The 16,538-nt window shown below is 41.2% G+C and overlaps 1 protein-coding gene across 1 annotated transcript; it reads left to right on the top strand.

Moving 5' to 3' along the window:
* Positions 1–8,409: 8,409 nt before the first annotated feature.
* On the top strand, positions 8,410–16,276 carry dhcr7 (7-dehydrocholesterol reductase). Its single transcript, XM_003437582.5, has 8 exons — positions 8,410–8,549; positions 9,576–9,682; positions 12,381–12,603; positions 12,686–12,776; positions 12,941–13,154; positions 13,254–13,458; positions 14,663–14,794; positions 14,947–16,276. Exons 2-8 carry the CDS (start codon positions 9,594–9,596, stop codon positions 15,409–15,411), a joined length of 1,419 nt encoding a protein of 472 aa, XP_003437630.1. The 5' UTR covers positions 8,410–8,549; positions 9,576–9,593; the 3' UTR covers positions 15,412–16,276.
* The last annotated feature ends 262 nt before the right edge of the window (positions 16,277–16,538 follow it).

The raw sequence follows: 16,538 nt of genomic DNA, 5'->3' as shown, positions 1-16,538 counted from the left end.
AAGTAAAGTAAAATTTTATTTATATAGCACCTTTCAAGATAAAATCACAAAGTGCTTTACAGAGGCAGCAAACAGACATTAAAATCTCAAACAAAACAAAATCAACCAAAAGCAAGTTTAAACAGATACGTTTTTAACTGCAACATTTGACAATTAACATTTAAACATTTGACTTTTCTGCTTGCATTATTGAGCCAGCTGAGGTTAAAAAACATGTTGCACTCACTGAATGTCCCTTCAGTAACCCAACACAAATTAAGCTCCCTGTGTGATTTGATAAATTTAAACAGCAAATCATCTGTGTTGATGTGACCTACTTTTTTCACAAACATCAGAATCTGTCATCGGACGTCATCAGTGTTGGAATTTCTCTAAATAAATTATTGTGAAGTGACTCATCACGATGCCCAGCTGGGCTGCTTTCTTCGGGCCCCATGGGATGCTCTTTGGGTTTCAATGGTTTCATTTGGTTTCATTACATCTACATGTTTAATACACGGACATGTTATGTACATTAGCATGAAATACAAAAGTAACATTTATTTAACAAAATTACTTAAATCTCTGTTTTTCACTACTTCATTGCAAAGTGGTATTTACAAGTAATTATATTGTTTTGGTACAACTGATTTGTCACAAATGTATATGAATTTCAGATCACATCATGATTTTGTTCCTGTTATAAATGAAGCCTAACCTTGAATTAAAGCTCGTGTTAACTGCCTTCAACAAACTTTTAGTCTGCAACATATGACCCCCTTCAAAATAAAGTTCATTTGTCAGAGAAGTGAAAAATAAGAATGACAACAATACTACACTGAGAAACAGGCCACTATGCTTTTCCAGAGAAGAGTTATAATTATTAAAATTCATTAGACTTTTAGCAGTTAGCTGGGCAGGAGAATGAAGGAAATCCTGACTGCAGCATCTTCTGAGTGCTGAAAATGCATGTATGTAAAAGGTCTGGGCTTCTCTGCTTACACTGCCATCTCTGAATCAAACCATGACCTTGACCTGGTCAAAAATTGATCTAGAAGTATATGGAAGACAGATGTAGCTACTGTGATATAGTCCATTTGTCACCTCAAGCTGTGCATTTTCACCACAGCCATCTTGTTTTTTTGTAACTGGTCTTCACTAGCAAGGATTAGATATAACTGAGGAACCGAGAGACTCTGTACACTCATAGGTTAGCAACTTGTCAATCAGATGGTGAAGAATACCCTGCCATAGCCTTCTTTTTTATTCTAACTGGTTTTCTATTGAACATCATGAAACTACTTGAAACTACCAACTGAGGCTCTAAATATATCAGGATAGTGCTTTTTACCTATGCAGGCTTTATCAATTTTCCTATACAATATGATAGATTTATGCTAAAGTACATGAGACAATGTATCGTGGATACATTATACATTATGGATACATTATATTATTTAAATTATTAGCAAAGAGCAATACTGAGACAATGGGACAGGCTGTCCCTGTGAACTTTTATATGATAAACTCATTAGAAAATGGATGAATGGATGGAGACGCATAGCTTAAAGTCCTTCTGAAATTAATTTGTAGGTACATTTTTTGCAGATATACAGTAATAAGAATAAGCTGTGTATTGAGTCTTTATGCTAATGACAATGCTGATAGTGAGACTAAGCAGGAGATTGGAGGCCACGAGGATATTTACATCAGGACAGTGGTGGGGGTAAGGAGGAGGACAAACAGAAGAAAGAATCTGCTCTCATTAATTTTTCACTTTCATTTATTTGTAAATTATTTAAGAGCTATGTTGCACTGTGTCTATGATGCAGCATGGGCCTCACATGCAGAAGACACTGGCACACTCACAGTGAGCACACAGTCATACACAGAGTATGCACGATCGAGAGTGGCACACGTATAAACAATATTCATAAATTCAGAACATTATACAGGCATATAGACCCACACATGCACTCTCCCAGGGGATCGGATTAGAGTAAGACATGTCAGGCAATGAGACAAACCCCCACCCCACCCCCAGTTCCAGCACCCACCCACCTTATGTGCCATGCCACCACTGCCAGTAGTTCTTTTTATAATAATCAGGCAAACACGCAGAAACAGAGCACAGACCTTCCTCCGTGCACTTTCATATTCATATTAACCTTTTCAGTTTGAATAATCCACGAATCATAAAGGAAACAGAGGCTTGAATGTCACAAAAAGTAAAATCTAGATCGTTAAAAAACATGTGCCACACATGCACACATTTATCTTCATGGTCTGCCCAACTGATGGGCCTGCATCACATCCAGGCAATCAAAAGGAGGAGATTGATGTGTGTGCATATGTATCTCTGGTCTGTTTAACATCCATCCATCCATCCATCCATCCATCCATCCATCCATCTTCATCCGCTTTATCCGAGGCCGGGTCGCGGGGGCAGCAGCCTAAGCAGAGAAGCCCAGACCTCCCTCTCCCCAGCCACCTCCTCCAGCTTATCCGGGAGAATACCAAGGCGTTCCCAGGCCAGCCGAGAGATATAATCTCTCCAGCGTGTCCTGGGTCTGCCCCGGGGCCTCCTCCCGGTGGGACATGCCCGGAACACCTCACCCAGGAGGCGCCCAGGAGGCATCCTTGTCAGGTGCCCGAACCACCTCAACTGGCTCCTTTCGATGTGGAGGAGCAGCGGCTCTACTCTGAGCCCCTCCCGGATGGCCGAACTTCTCACCCTATCTCTAAGGGAGAGGCCAGCCACCCTTCGGAGGAAGCTCATTTCTGCCGCTTGTATCCGCGATCTCGTTCTTTTGGTCACTACCCACAGCTCGTGGCCATAGGTGAGGGTAGGGACGTAGATCGACCGGTAAATTGAGAGCTTCGCTTTTACACTCAGCTCCCTCTTCACCACGACGGACCGGTGCAGCGTCCGCATCACTGCAGCCGCAGCACCAATCCGTCTGTCGATCTCCGGCTCCCTTCTCCCATCACTCGCGAACAAGACCCCGAGATACTTAAACTCCTCCACTTGGGGCAGGAACTCATCCCCGACCCGGAATGGGCACTCCACCCTTTTCCGGCTGAGAACCATGGCCTCAGATTTGGAGGTGCTGATCCTCATTCCCGCTGCTTCACACTCGGCTGCGAACCGTTCCAGTGCGAGCTGGAGGCCTTCACCTGATGAAGCCAACAGAACCACATCATCCGCAAAAAGCAGAGACGAGATTCTGAGGCCACCAAAGCGAAAGCCCTCCGCCACTTGGCTGCGCCTAGAAATCCTGTCCATAAAAATTATGAACAGAACCGGTGACAAAGGGCAGCCCTGGCGAACGAGTCCGACTTATTGCCGGCAATGCGAACCAAACTCTTGCAACGGTTGTATAGGGATCGAATGGCCCGTAGCAATGGGCCAGACACCCCATACTCCCGCAACACCTCCCACAGGACACCCCGAGGGACACGGTCGAATGCCTTCTCCAAGTCCACAAAACACATGTAGACTGGTTGGGCAAACTCCCATGCACCCTCAAGTATCCTTGAGAGGATAAAGAGCTGGTCCAGTGTTCTGCGACCAGGACGAAAACCGCATTGTTCCTCCTGTATCCGAGGTTCGACTAGCGGACGAACTCTCCTTTCCAGCACCCTGGCATAGACTTTCCCAGGGAGGCTGAGGAGTGTGATCCCCCTGTAGTTGGAACACACCCTCCAGTCCCCCTTCTTAAAGATGGGGACCACCACCCCGGTCTGCCAATCCAGGGGTACTGCCCCTGATCTCCACGCAACATTGTAGAGGCGTGTCAACCAGGACAGCCCTACAACGTCCAGAGCCTTCAGGAACTCGGGGCGGACCTCATCAACACCAGGGGCTCTGCCACCAAGGAGTTGTTTAACTGCCTCAGTGACCTCGCCCCCGGAAATTGGCGGGTCATTCCCCTCATCCCCAGACTCTGCTTCCTCCTCGGAAGACGTGTCAGTGGGATTAAGGAGGTCCTCGAAGTATTCCTTCCACCGCCTGACAATTTTCTCAGTCGACGTCAGCAGCGCTCCACCAGCACTATACACAGTGCAGGTAGAGCACCGCTTTCCCCTCCCGAGACGCCTGACGGTTTGCCAGAATCTCTTCGAGGCAGTCCGAAAGTCTTTTTCCATGGCCTCTCCGAACTCCTCCCACACCCGAGTTTTTGCTTCAGCCACTGCCCGAGCCGCATTCCGCCTGGCCTGTCAATACCTGTCGGCTGCCTCCGGAGTCCCACAGGCTAACCAAGCCCGATAGGACTCCTTCTTCAGCCTGGTGGCTCCCTTCACCTCTGGTGTCCACCATTTGGTTCGGGGATTACCACCACGGCAGGCACCAACCACCTTGCGGCCGCAGCTCACATGGATTAAAACATTCCCAGTTATTAGAGTAATACAAAACAAATGATATGCAATAATGTGCAAATTTAGGTTATGAGGGTTTGACACCTAACAGGCTTCGAAATACATTAATGTCAGTGAACGTCCTCACAAAGCCTTTATGTGCCTCTCATTACACACAGAGTGCAGCAGGCAGAAGTCAATGAAAAGTAAACAACAGCCATGAACAACAAATATAAAGAAAAATAAAAAAGAAGCAGGAAAAAAAGGTATAACAATAACAACAGTGTAATTTTAACTGACTGGGTTTCATTAATATGTGATTCCTGGCCTACTAATATGGCTTGTTGCATATGGAACAATGTGAAATTTCCACAGGAATCCAAAAATAAAAAAACAAAAGTATTCAATGACTGAACTCCCCGAGAGCAGACTGGCACATTTTTACATCAAATTTCACCTTTCACAAGGTAACAAAAGGTACCAACAGCACAAAATCTTTTCTTTCTCTTAGAGACAGCCATTGTGAAGTTTTGTTGACTGCTGCTTGGCCCAGATACATCACACTGTCTGGATACAGCATAGCAACAAGGCACCTGATCAAAGAGTATAGAAGAGAGGAGAGGAAAGAGAATAAGGACTGCAGAAACAGAAAACTGGTGAAAAACAAACATGTGGGAAATCACAGAGGGAGATAAGGGAGGAATTAGAAGAAATGGAAGCAAGTTTTAAAGACCACTAAACGAAATTGAAGAAAAGCAGAGAGATGGGGGTTATTTGAGATGTTAACACAAGAAACAGAGCTTTTCAGCAGGGAGGCACTTGCAGAAGAGTCAAAATCAGGACTGAGTTCTTTTATCTTCTAATCCTCCAAACACTGCAAAAATAAACTTACAACCTTGTGTTTAAACGTATAGAGTGACTTCATGCCCAGGGCACAGGCACCCCCATCTATTTATTGTTATTAAATAGTTTCAGAAGGTCTGTGTTTGATGTTGATTGCATGGACAGGGTGATGCACTGCTGGAATCTCTAACATGGCACCAAAAAACCCACAATTAATGAGACAGGAATTTCTCAACATTAGTGGCAGCAGCACACAGAAAATGCTCCTCATCAGCTGTTCAGATTGCAAAAGTAGATAGACAAATAACCAGGACTCTCCTGTGCAGCTTTTAATCATTACTCTTAATTCTGTTGGCTTATATTAGTTTTCACATTCTGAAATCAGATCTAGGATCTTGCATTGTGTTCAGTCCTGTTCAAAAAATGATGCAATCATGTAGCATCTTCATACAATAATATCCAAAAGTAAATTATTTGTTTTTCCTATTATTTCCCGGAGGAACACTTATGATTCTAGTTGCAAAAAAATCAGATCTAGGGGCTTACATGAGATATGCCGGTTATTCAAAAAAACAGGACTATTTTGATATTCAGAAGATGGGGCCTGCTTTTTGGAAGGTTAGTAGACCTCAGATGTTTAATATATGTTACAGCTGCTGTAGCTGGCTGAGTGGAAAAAAGAACAGCAACAACTCATACCTCTTATACCACTTGGCCATATAGGGGGAGGTGGACCACTGAATTTTATGTTAGCAATAAAGATTCATCTGAGAAAGTTAGACGCTTGCCCTCTTTGAGATATCCCGCAGAGTACGTGCTGTTAAGAGTCCCCTCCACAGCACTGACAATTGGTGCATGTATGAATATACACTCGGTGGCAGTTCTGAATGCATTCTGTACTCAGACTGATGTGTCTCTGTGTTTAGTTGGAGTTTATATAGCACTGGTATATGTTTTCTGTAATATTTATATATGTAACAGCTGAGTTCTGCCATCTAGTGGCTGGGATATGTACATGCATACATGAATTTTAGCCATTGCACTGAGTAGGGTAGGATGACAAGCTAATTCAAACATAAAAAACAAAGAAACAAAAAAAGACCAAAATGCAATGAAATCTCATAATCCATATTTTAGTCACAAGACAACAAAATGCACAATTTAAGCATTTAGCATTAGCATTTTGATCCCCTATAATCCAGCTGTGGTGTCTTTTTTTAATTTTTAATTTGAATCAATCTGACCACAGAACAGTTTTCCACTTTGCCTTGGTCCAAATGACCTTTGGCCCAGAGAAGTCAACAGTATTTCTGGATCATGTTCGCATACTTCTTATTTTTTACATGACAGAGTAATAATCTGCACAGTTCAATTCAATTCAATTTTATTTATATAGCGCCAAATTACAACAACAGTCGCCTCAAGGCGCTTTATATTGTAAGGTAGACCCTACAATACCACATACAGAGAAAAACCCAACAATCATATGACCCCCTATGAACAAGCACTTTGGCGACAGTGGGAAGGAAAAACTCCCTTTGAACAGGAAGAAACCTCCGGCAGAACCAGGCTCAGGGAGGGGCGGGGCCATCTGCTGTTGGGGTGAGAGAAGGAAGACAGGATAAAGACATGCTGTGGAAGAGAGACAGAGATTACAAGTGTGCCTCAGTGCAGAGGTCTATTAACACATAGTGAGTGAGAATGGTGACTGAAAAGGAAAAACTCAATGCGTCATGGGAGTCCCCCGGCAGCCTATGCCTATTGCAGCATAACTAAGGGAGGACTCAGGGTCAACTGATCCAGCCCTATATGCTTTAGCAAAAAGGAAAGTTTTAAGCCTAATCTTGAAAGTAGAGATAGTGTCTGTCTCCTGAATCCAAACTGGAAGCTGGTTCCACAGAAGAGGGGCCTGAAAACTGAAGGCTCTGCCTCCCATTCTACTTTTAAATACTCTAGGAACAACAAGTAGGCCTGCAGAGCGAGAGCGAAGTGCTCTAATAGGGTGATATGGTACTACAAGGTCATTAAGATAAGATGGGGCCTGATTATTTAAGACCTTGTATGTGAGGAGCAGGATTTTGAATTCAATTCTGGATTTAACAGGAAGCCAATGAAGGGAAGCCAAAACAGGAGAAATCTGCTCTCTCTTTCTAGTCCCTGTCAGTACTCTTGCTGCAGCATTTTGGATTAACTGAAGGCTTTTCAGCGAGTTTTTAGGACTTCCTGATAATTATGAATTACAGTAGTCCAGCCTGGAAGTAATAAATGCATGAACTAGTTTTTCAGCGTCACTCTGAGACAGGATATTCCTAATTTTAGAGATGTTGGGCAAATGGAAGAAAGCAGTCTTACATATTTGTTTAATATGTGCGTTGAAGGCTATATCCTGGTCAAAATGGATTTCCCAGAAAAAGATTTCTGGATGATTTTTATGACAGAATTCTGCCTGTTTTTAATGCTGCCTCAGGTGCCTGAAGATCACTGACATCCAATACTGATTTGTCTAATTCTCTGAATCTTTTTTCTTTTTGTTTATTTTTGAAAATTGATGAACCTGTGCCCATCTGTACTACTAAGAAACTCTTTAAAAAAGGAAAGAATAAACTCCTCTGAGATGCTATTTTTATACTGGTTATGTTAATGATCTGTTTTCAGTTAACTTATTTTGTGGTAAAATGTTCCTCCAGTTGTTTTTCAGTAGGTATCCCAGCTTTGTTGATACATGCTGCTACCATCAGATTCAAAATGACCAAGTACTTTTTAATGAAATTATAAAATGCCTCCACTTGAACATTTGATATCCTCTATTGTCATTGTACTTTATTTTTACTTCCATTTTGCACAACTTCTCAACCTTTTTTAGGAATTGAAATGTTCATATTTATTTTCTTCTTTAATTTTTTAATCAGTTTTAAAAAAAAAAACACTTTTAAGAGACCCAAATCTGTGGTGTGTCGATGTCAACACATAACTGAATAATTGTCTGTCATTTTCTTACATATATCTTGAGTATTATTGTAATTAACCTTTTTTTTTAATACATTTACTTTTTAATCCCCAAATGTCAAAGGGCAGAGAATGTGTTTGTCGGAAGTTTGTTGTCTAGTCTTTCTAAACCATTCAACCACAAGTGATGCTATCAGGCGCTTGTGGCTCCAGTCAGCATCACCCAATCACTAATCAGAATCTCTTCCCCTGCCCGCCTTCTCTTGATTGCCATTGGCTGACTCTGACAACGTAATGGCGCTATAGGCGGAGTCTGTGGCTGAAAGGTGAGCTCTCTCCAGCTGTTATTCAATAACGAGCACCTGGGCAAGAAGAAAGGAGTAGGGAGAAGGCTGTCCCTCATTTGTTACGGTTATCTACAGGTGAGTGGGTCACGGTGCATTTGTGTAGCGTGTGTTTAACGGTACTCCGTGAATAAATTGTGAGTGTGCTTTTTAAAATCCACCGTGCACGGAACAAAGGACGCAGTTATCTCTGAACGGTCACGGTAGATTAAGTTTGCATTATGGGAAGTGGATCTGACATATGTACTGAACAATCATACTATCAACACAGAATCCGGAAATTAACGGTTTTGTTTACGTTATACAACGATGGGTTTCCCCCTCCCCCGTCAGATATAGCTTTCTACACGAAGCTGCTAAAACAGCGTGTTTTTACTTGTTTAGACTATACATATATATATATATATGAAAGCCATAAGTGTTTTAAGCTGAAGTTTTCCAGTTTTATTGTTATGGTAGCTTTAGTGCTGCAGAACGGTGTGCATTTGTGTTACTCATATTTGTGGGGCGGTTCACAGGGTCACATTCTGGGGATCCGCCCCCTGTTTGTGCAGATAATGCAAATTCCTGGAAAGTAAGTTTTAGTACTTGCCTTTTTTAGTTTAGGATGGGTTACAGTTAAGTTTAGAGTAAAGCAACAGTGCATGGGAAGGAGACGTGACTGTGTCTTTGTGTGAAAGAGAGAAGCGAAAATGAAACAGATACAAAGAAGAATAAATGATTTCATGCATAAGGTGCCATCAGGTTTCCTGTTAAACGAGTTGGGTCTGTCTGTTATTGCACATCTCCAAGGACTTGCACTTTATTCCTCCAATTAGCACATTATCTGTTTATAAACGTGCGGCCTGTGGAGTAAGCTGCATGATTAGATTTGCAGTGACATTGTGACTCTGGAGGGTTTGTTCAGCAAGTACACACAAAAGACTAGAGTCAATATGTGAACTAGAAGGTAACATCTGTTTGGTTAATAACAGGCTGTTACTTACTGCTGGCACATTCAGTGAAAGTTACTGAGTATCTGACCGACTTACTGCAGTGGTGCACAAAGTGCAGCACATTTGTAGATAACAGATTATAAACTGATAACAAAATTCTTCACCACAGTTGAGTGGAGCAGTGACCATGGAGACCACCAGGAGACGACCGCAGCACAGTGCCAATGGGAAAAGATCTGAACAGAAGGAGCAGCTAGCACAGTGGGGGAGAGCATGGTGAGTCGAATTCACTGAAAAAACACCCGAAATTTTCCTTGACAGTTTTCACAAACTTCTGTGAAAGTCCTAAAAAAGTTGTTGAGAGTCTTTCCTGCAAACAATCTACTCGGACATTAAAAACATATAATCTTTGTTTATCATATAGTCAGAAATAATGTTAAAATGCATAGACATGTTTGGCTTAAATACACAGAGCAGTCTTGACTCAGAGTTTTATTACTCCATGAAATGCATTTTTTAAGCCAGGAAAACACAGACCTTAAAAATTAATTGTCTTAAGTTCTAAAATTTTTAGAAAATGCTTCCATTAAACAATGCTACTATTTTCTCACTCTCCACACATGCAATTGTATTTATTTATTTATCTGAAACAAGCTGCAGTCGAACCCTTGTCTCACTATTATGATCATAATGTAAGTATGTCTACATACATGTACAGGATGATGAAAGAGTCCTTAAATATCACTTTTAAAGTATTTTTTAAAAAAACAAGTTTTTGTCATCGGACTATATACACTGTTAGACAAATTAACTGTACATATCTGTGCGATACATGACAGGTGTGAAAGCGCCATAGGTCTGGAAAACCTGACCATGGGCCAGGTTTATGTTAGAATATATAAAACTGTAGGCAAATAAAATAGCTTTTCTTGCTTTTGTATACAAAGATGGCCTAAAAACACTAAATTCCTTATTACTTGGGATCTAGCTTGTAATAGATCAGTGCTATTACACTTGTAATACACTGATGGTAACCTTGAAAATTATGACAAAGAGATAAAAGGTGTTGCTAGCCAACCTGCTGCACAGTATACAGTACTGAGATGGGATGATGTAAGCTTAATAAGATAATAATACTAAAAATAATGTTTGGTGTTTAAAGTCAGGAAATGCTGATAAAAAGAATCTGTTCTTTGTGTCACAGACGTTTCATATTTAGATTTTTAGTTTCCCTTCAGATTTGAGCAGCTTTCTTAAGCTTGACCAGATGTGTTATTATTACTTTATTGTTGGTTTTTAACTGACATCAGTAAGTGATTTCAAGTTTAGTCTTGGATTTTAAGACCAAAATGCTGTTGCATTTAACTTTTGATAACAAAGTAAAGTTTGAGGTCCGCCAGAAAATTTCTACTGAGATTAAGACTATAAAAGAACAAAAAAACTCAAATCTTCCACAAACTATAAACGAAAACACTGACATACTGTTTTTTCAGCAACATCCTGGAACAATTTGTTAAACAAGTCCATGAAATTCAGAACACAATCTGCAGACTTATCTGGGTCATTGGGATATGGCATCATAAACAGTTTGATCACACATCATATATTCATGGCACACAAATGAGCCTTGGTACAAAGCTGGGAGAAGACACACAGATATATAAACGGAGAGTAATGCACCAGGGAGAAGTGGTAAGATTAAAAATTAATCAGAATGTACGTCTGAGGCTAATGAGACTGTCGTTACTTTGACAAGTGTTTGGTCATAAACACATTATTGTCACAAACTGGAGCTGATGATGACTTTAGATGAAATATTAAGCTGTTAATTACTATGTATAACCCCAAATAAATGTCAGTCTATCCTATAATTTTTTGATTTATTTCCCTGAAAACGCAAGGAGAGCAGCACTCATTACAGTTCACATTCACCTGCTGCAAATGTGTCGTCAGGTATGCTGGCGTGGTACTTTTTGTTGTTTCCCAGTTTAATAACCAGGCTGGTCTGTGAGTCTCTGCAGTCATCTGTGATACATCAGTGCAGAATCGATCCATTGATTTATTTAGAGACAATAACTGCAGCTTTAGGATTTGTCACCTGGAAACCATAAATATCTACAATAAGACCAGTCAAATGATATTTACCTGCTGGTGATGACAGATGAGCTGCCAAGGAACAAAAGATTTCAAAATTGATCACCTGGGCAAGCGAAGGCCCGTGCAAAATTTCGAGCCAGTCCATTAAACAGTTTTTGATAGATTTCAGACTGACAGTCGGTCATTACCGTTTCCCTTGCAGAAATGACACTTGACTAAGAAATGAAAGTTTAATGATAATCCACAAAAAAACTCCATAATTCCAGTTCCTTTTTTTGTTGAATCATGTGATGTATGGTAGAAGTTGACCTCTCCACATGTGTAATGCAAGAGAATAAAAAACGACTGCATTCCATTTTGGTGCTGTTTTGTTCTAGTTTCCTGTTATTGTGCAAACCAGCTTCATGGAACCAAGTCATCATTTACACGTCCCCCGCGAGCCTGCAAAGGATAAGTGGAAGAGAATGGATGGATGGATAGATGGATTTATTTTGTTGTAATTCTTTCTCGTAATCTTTTGCCTTTTCCATCAGTGAGTTTTTACAGCAGTTGACAGATTCTGATTGGTACTAAAATGGAGTTTTATCTTAGCAATTGTTTTGTTTAACCAATAAATGTTTAATCATTTTAGGAATTATTCATAATAGATAGTTTAGAGGTAAAAAAAAAACCCCAAACAAAACAAACTTCAGTTTCTTATGCGGTACCGTAAAGTACCTCTAGGGGTCCTATTACCCTTATTTAAGAGAGGCTCAAAGTATTTAGGTTTAGAGTACTGCACTCACATTTCACATTTAGAGAAAGATGAAACAGGTGAATAATGTTTCAGCTTGATGTCCTAACACTGTATCTGTGTGCATGTGTGATCTGTTCACAGGGAGGTGGACTGGTTTTCCCTCATTAGTGTAATAAGCCTCCTTTGCTTTGCCCCTTTCATTGTCTTCTACTTTGTGATGGCCTGTGATCAGTACGAATGCTCCATCACCCAGCCTGTGTTGGATTTGTACCAAGGAGAGGCCACCCTGCTCTCCATTTGGGCCCGGGCACCCTCCTTCTCGTGGTCAGCTGCTAAGATCTATGCCATCTGGGTGAGCTTCCAGGTAAGCAGGGGAGTTTGAGAGCGTGTAACTCAGAGAAACTGTCTGTTGTCTTTTAGTTCAAATGCTCTGTGTTTTCCTTTAGGTGTTCCTGTACATGTGTTTTCCTGATATAACCCACAAGTTCATCCCTGGCTATGTTGGTGGTGTGCAGGAAGGAGCACGAACTCCTGCTGGTAATTAACACACATATACACCCACTCATCAGTCCACAGCATTCGTTTAATTATGAGGACCTGTTTTATACCCATGCCTGTGAAAAGATTAATAGATTTTGGCTTTTATTATCAAAGCATTATGTAGAAATAGTTGTCTTGTTTTTTTTTTCTCTGCTCACAAGGCCTGATTAACAAGTATGAGATCAATGGACTGCAGTGCTGGCTCATCACTCATGCACTGTGGTTTGCCAACGCACGTTATTTCCACTGGTTTTCTCCCACGATCATATTCGACAACTGGATCCCTCTGCTGTGGTGCGCTAACATACTGGGCTATGCTGTGTCCACGTTCGCTTTCATAAAAGCGTATCTTTTCCCCACCAATGCAGAGGACTGGTGAGTACTGATGCACACGTGTCACTGAGGTAGGAGGAGTAGAAATTTAAAGCAACTTTTTGAACATGTTTTCTTCCATCTCTGTGTCTGACTGTACAGCAAGTTCACAGGGAACATCTTCTATAACTACATGATGGGCATTGAGTTCAACCCCCGCATAGGCAAGTGGTTTGACTTCAAGTTATTCTTCAACGGCCGGCCCGGCATCGTAGCCTGGACTCTAATCAATCTGTCCTACATGGCCAAGCAACAAGAACTCTACGGTTACATCACCAACTCCATGATCCTGGTGAATGTACTGCAGGTAAGACGAGGTTTAAATTAAATGAATCTTCTTTCACAATTTCAGGTGAAAGTTGAATGATTTAAAAGGATATTTTTATACTTGCACTGCTAGAGTGGCTTTGCAAGGTTTACTGTTCAAAATCATTCTTATTTAGTCTTGTTGCAGCCCTGAAATAAGTGTTTTTTAGCTCCAGATTTGCTGCCCCTATTCAAAGAAGCTTTTAGTAGTTGTATGTCTGAGAAGGCCATATTGTAGGTATTTGCACTCACTGACATCATAAAGGACCAAGGGGAAAAAAATGTTTTCATCGAGCTTTGGATAAAACCTCCTCAAGATGCTCATAAATCCCTGTAGGCAGGAAAAGCCCTGATGTGTCCTACTTTCACAGTTCTTCTGTTGGAAGCTCTAAAGCACGGTCATAATTAAACGGGTGAACTATGGCTGCAGACTGATTAACCTGAGCAAGCCTCTGATGAGTAGATTAGATAGTGTCATCTGTTTCAGTGGTAGAATGCAACTCAGCAGATCTTTGGTACAAACTGTGTTCAATGACAGAAGGTCAGGTTTAACTTACCTTTCATTGCTGACATAGAAATAAACTAGATCTGTAAATATTAATCCTTTCTTTACATTTCTGTTTTTTCAGATTCAGAATTTTGTGTTGTTCTTGTGTTTTTAAATGTTTCTACTATCTCAAACTTTTTGTCAATATCCGGGTTTATATCCCAGTACGAGTTTATCTAACCCACCGTATGTTGTGAAACTTAAAATACAACAGAGCATTGCATCCTTCATGTTCACGTCAAGGTTGTGTGTAGATGTACATGATATATTTCCAGCATGTTTCATTAAAGCAGATCCATAATGCTGAAAAACATTTTTATTCTTGAGCTCTCTTGACTTTACCTCTCAGTTCATCCTCAGCCTGATTTCGATTTAGTGCCTCTCTCTTAAAGGTCACTCTCCCTTATAAACAGAGTTTGAACAAGAGGTGGGTGGTGCTTCTGTTCTCACAGTTAGTGCTGTGTGTCTGAGATGACCGTATTAGGAATAGTACAAAGCCTGCCTGAAACTGAGCATATACGAGTTTGAAGCTGGAGCTTTTGGCTCACTGAGGTTATTTTGGTTTTGGCCCACTTTAAAGAAAACTTTTGTTGGATGAAAATTGAAACATCTGAAATCTAAAGCTGCAATTTGAGTAAAAAGCCTCTGCTTCTGATAGGCTATTTATGTACTGGACTTCTTCTGGAATGAGGCGTGGTACCTGAAGACCATCGATATCTGTCATGACCACTTTGGATGGTATCTGGGCTGGGGAGACTGTGTTTGGCTGCCATACCTCTACACACTGCAGGTAACAAATATGTAAATTCTAACACTCAAAAACACACAAAAGGATAAACAAGATCAAACTTCAGCAGTATTACCGGTAAATGCTTTTCTCATACTCTTGACTTGATAATTGGATGGCTTCCATTAAGAATGAATGCGTTTGTGTCTCTTCAGGGTCTGTACCTGGTGTACCACCCAGTGCAGCTCTCTGATGCCCACGCCCTCACCGTCTTGCTGCTCGGCCTCGTTGGGTATTACATCTTTCGCTCCACCAACCACCAGAAGGATCTGTTCCGCCGCACAGAGGGCTCCTGCTCCATCTGGGGCCGCAAACCAACATGGATCGAGTGCACGTATCGCTCAGCTGATGGCGGCATGCACCGCAGCAAGCTCCTGACCTCAGGCTTCTGGGGCGTGGCCCGGCACTTCAACTACACCGGTGATCTGATGGGCTCTCTGGCCTATTGTGCCTCGTGTGGTTTCGGCCACATGCTTCCATATTTCTACATTGTTTACATGACTATCTTGCTGGTCCACCGCTGTGTACGCGATGAACACCGCTGCAGCAGCAAGTATGGCAAAGACTGGAAACGCTACACCGATGCCGTGCCTTCCCGGCTAATTCCTGGAGTGTTTTAGAGCGTGGAAGGGGTGGCGGAATAATGGGAGGAAGGAAGGGTGAGCAGGGAAAAGATAAATAAATACAGAAATTTTGAAATGCTGGTAGGTTAGCACAATAAACATGAGTTTTATACACATTGGGAATACATCATTGAACATTCTGCACATTTCATATGTGCTGTATTTTTATACATGGTGCCTGTATTACATGTGTGTATGCAGGCAGAGTAGATTTATTGCTAGTTTGATGCACAAATCTATTTTCTTTAAGCTCTGACGATTTCAAACACATTTTTTAACCAGAAGGACCAAACACAGCCTAACCAGCTCACACCAAAATCAGGAACATATACAGCTAGTTCTGTAAGTCCTTTTTTTCTCCAACTACACAATGCTGTGGTTTGTGTATGGGTGATTGATATGACTGTCATTTATCAAAAGTAAGTTTTGATTACAATTTATCTCCTGGGAATTTCTTTCCAGTTTTTAAGATGACGCTTAGCTCCGAATTACTTAATAGCTGGCTCTATTCGCAGGTTCACTGAAAAAAACGATGTTCTTTTTATATAAAGGTTGTTGTAAGGTGTCACATTGTTCATTAGCATTTGCAAGATTCTCATTTCTTACCAACAGGAGAATTTTGTTACACGAGCCAGGTTGTGTAATGGCTTATCTTGTTGGTGAATGTTTTTGGGGTTTTTTTTTTTGTTTGTTTTTTTTTCACTGGTTGAGAGCAGGATGCTCACATATACTGGCCTTGACTCATTTAAAGACTTATTAAGGATCATGGAAATGACACAACTGAACAACAGTAAACTGCACTTTCTGGTTTTTTCCTAAGTCTGTAAAGAATTAAACTTAAAGAATTAAAATGTTAAAAATATCAGTCTATTAATGTCCATCCATCCTCTTTCAATTAACACATAAAGACAGAAAACCGTTTGCACTCACATTCCCACCTATGAGCAATTTAGAATCCTATATCTAACCTAACCCCACTAACTGCATGTCTTTAGACTGTGGGAGGAAGCTGGAGTACCCACGCAATCACGAAGAGAACATGGAAACTCCACCTAGAAACACCCCGGCCAGATGGTGGAGTCTAACTCAGGCAACAGTGCCACTGCGCCACCGTGCTGCCCATC

This window comes from Oreochromis niloticus, linkage group LG1, assembly GCF_001858045.2.
Source record: "Oreochromis niloticus isolate F11D_XX linkage group LG1, O_niloticus_UMD_NMBU, whole genome shotgun sequence".
In the NCBI taxonomy this organism is placed as follows: domain Eukaryota; kingdom Metazoa; phylum Chordata; class Actinopteri; order Cichliformes; family Cichlidae; genus Oreochromis; species Oreochromis niloticus.
Note: the sequence above shows the minus strand (reverse complement) of the source record. Positions and strands in the feature narration are given on the sequence as shown.

Coding starts and splice junctions, on each gene's coding strand:
- dhcr7 (XM_003437582.5), top strand. CDS start 9,594: ATGGAGACCACCAGGAGACGACCGCAGCACAGTGCCAATGGGAAAAGA. Junction 13,155..13,253: donor CCCACCAATGCAGAGGACTG/GTGAGTACTGAT, acceptor CTGACTGTACAG/CAAGTTCACAGGGAACATCT. Junction 13,459..14,662: donor TCCTGGTGAATGTACTGCAG/GTAAGACGAGGT, acceptor TGCTTCTGATAG/GCTATTTATGTACTGGACTT.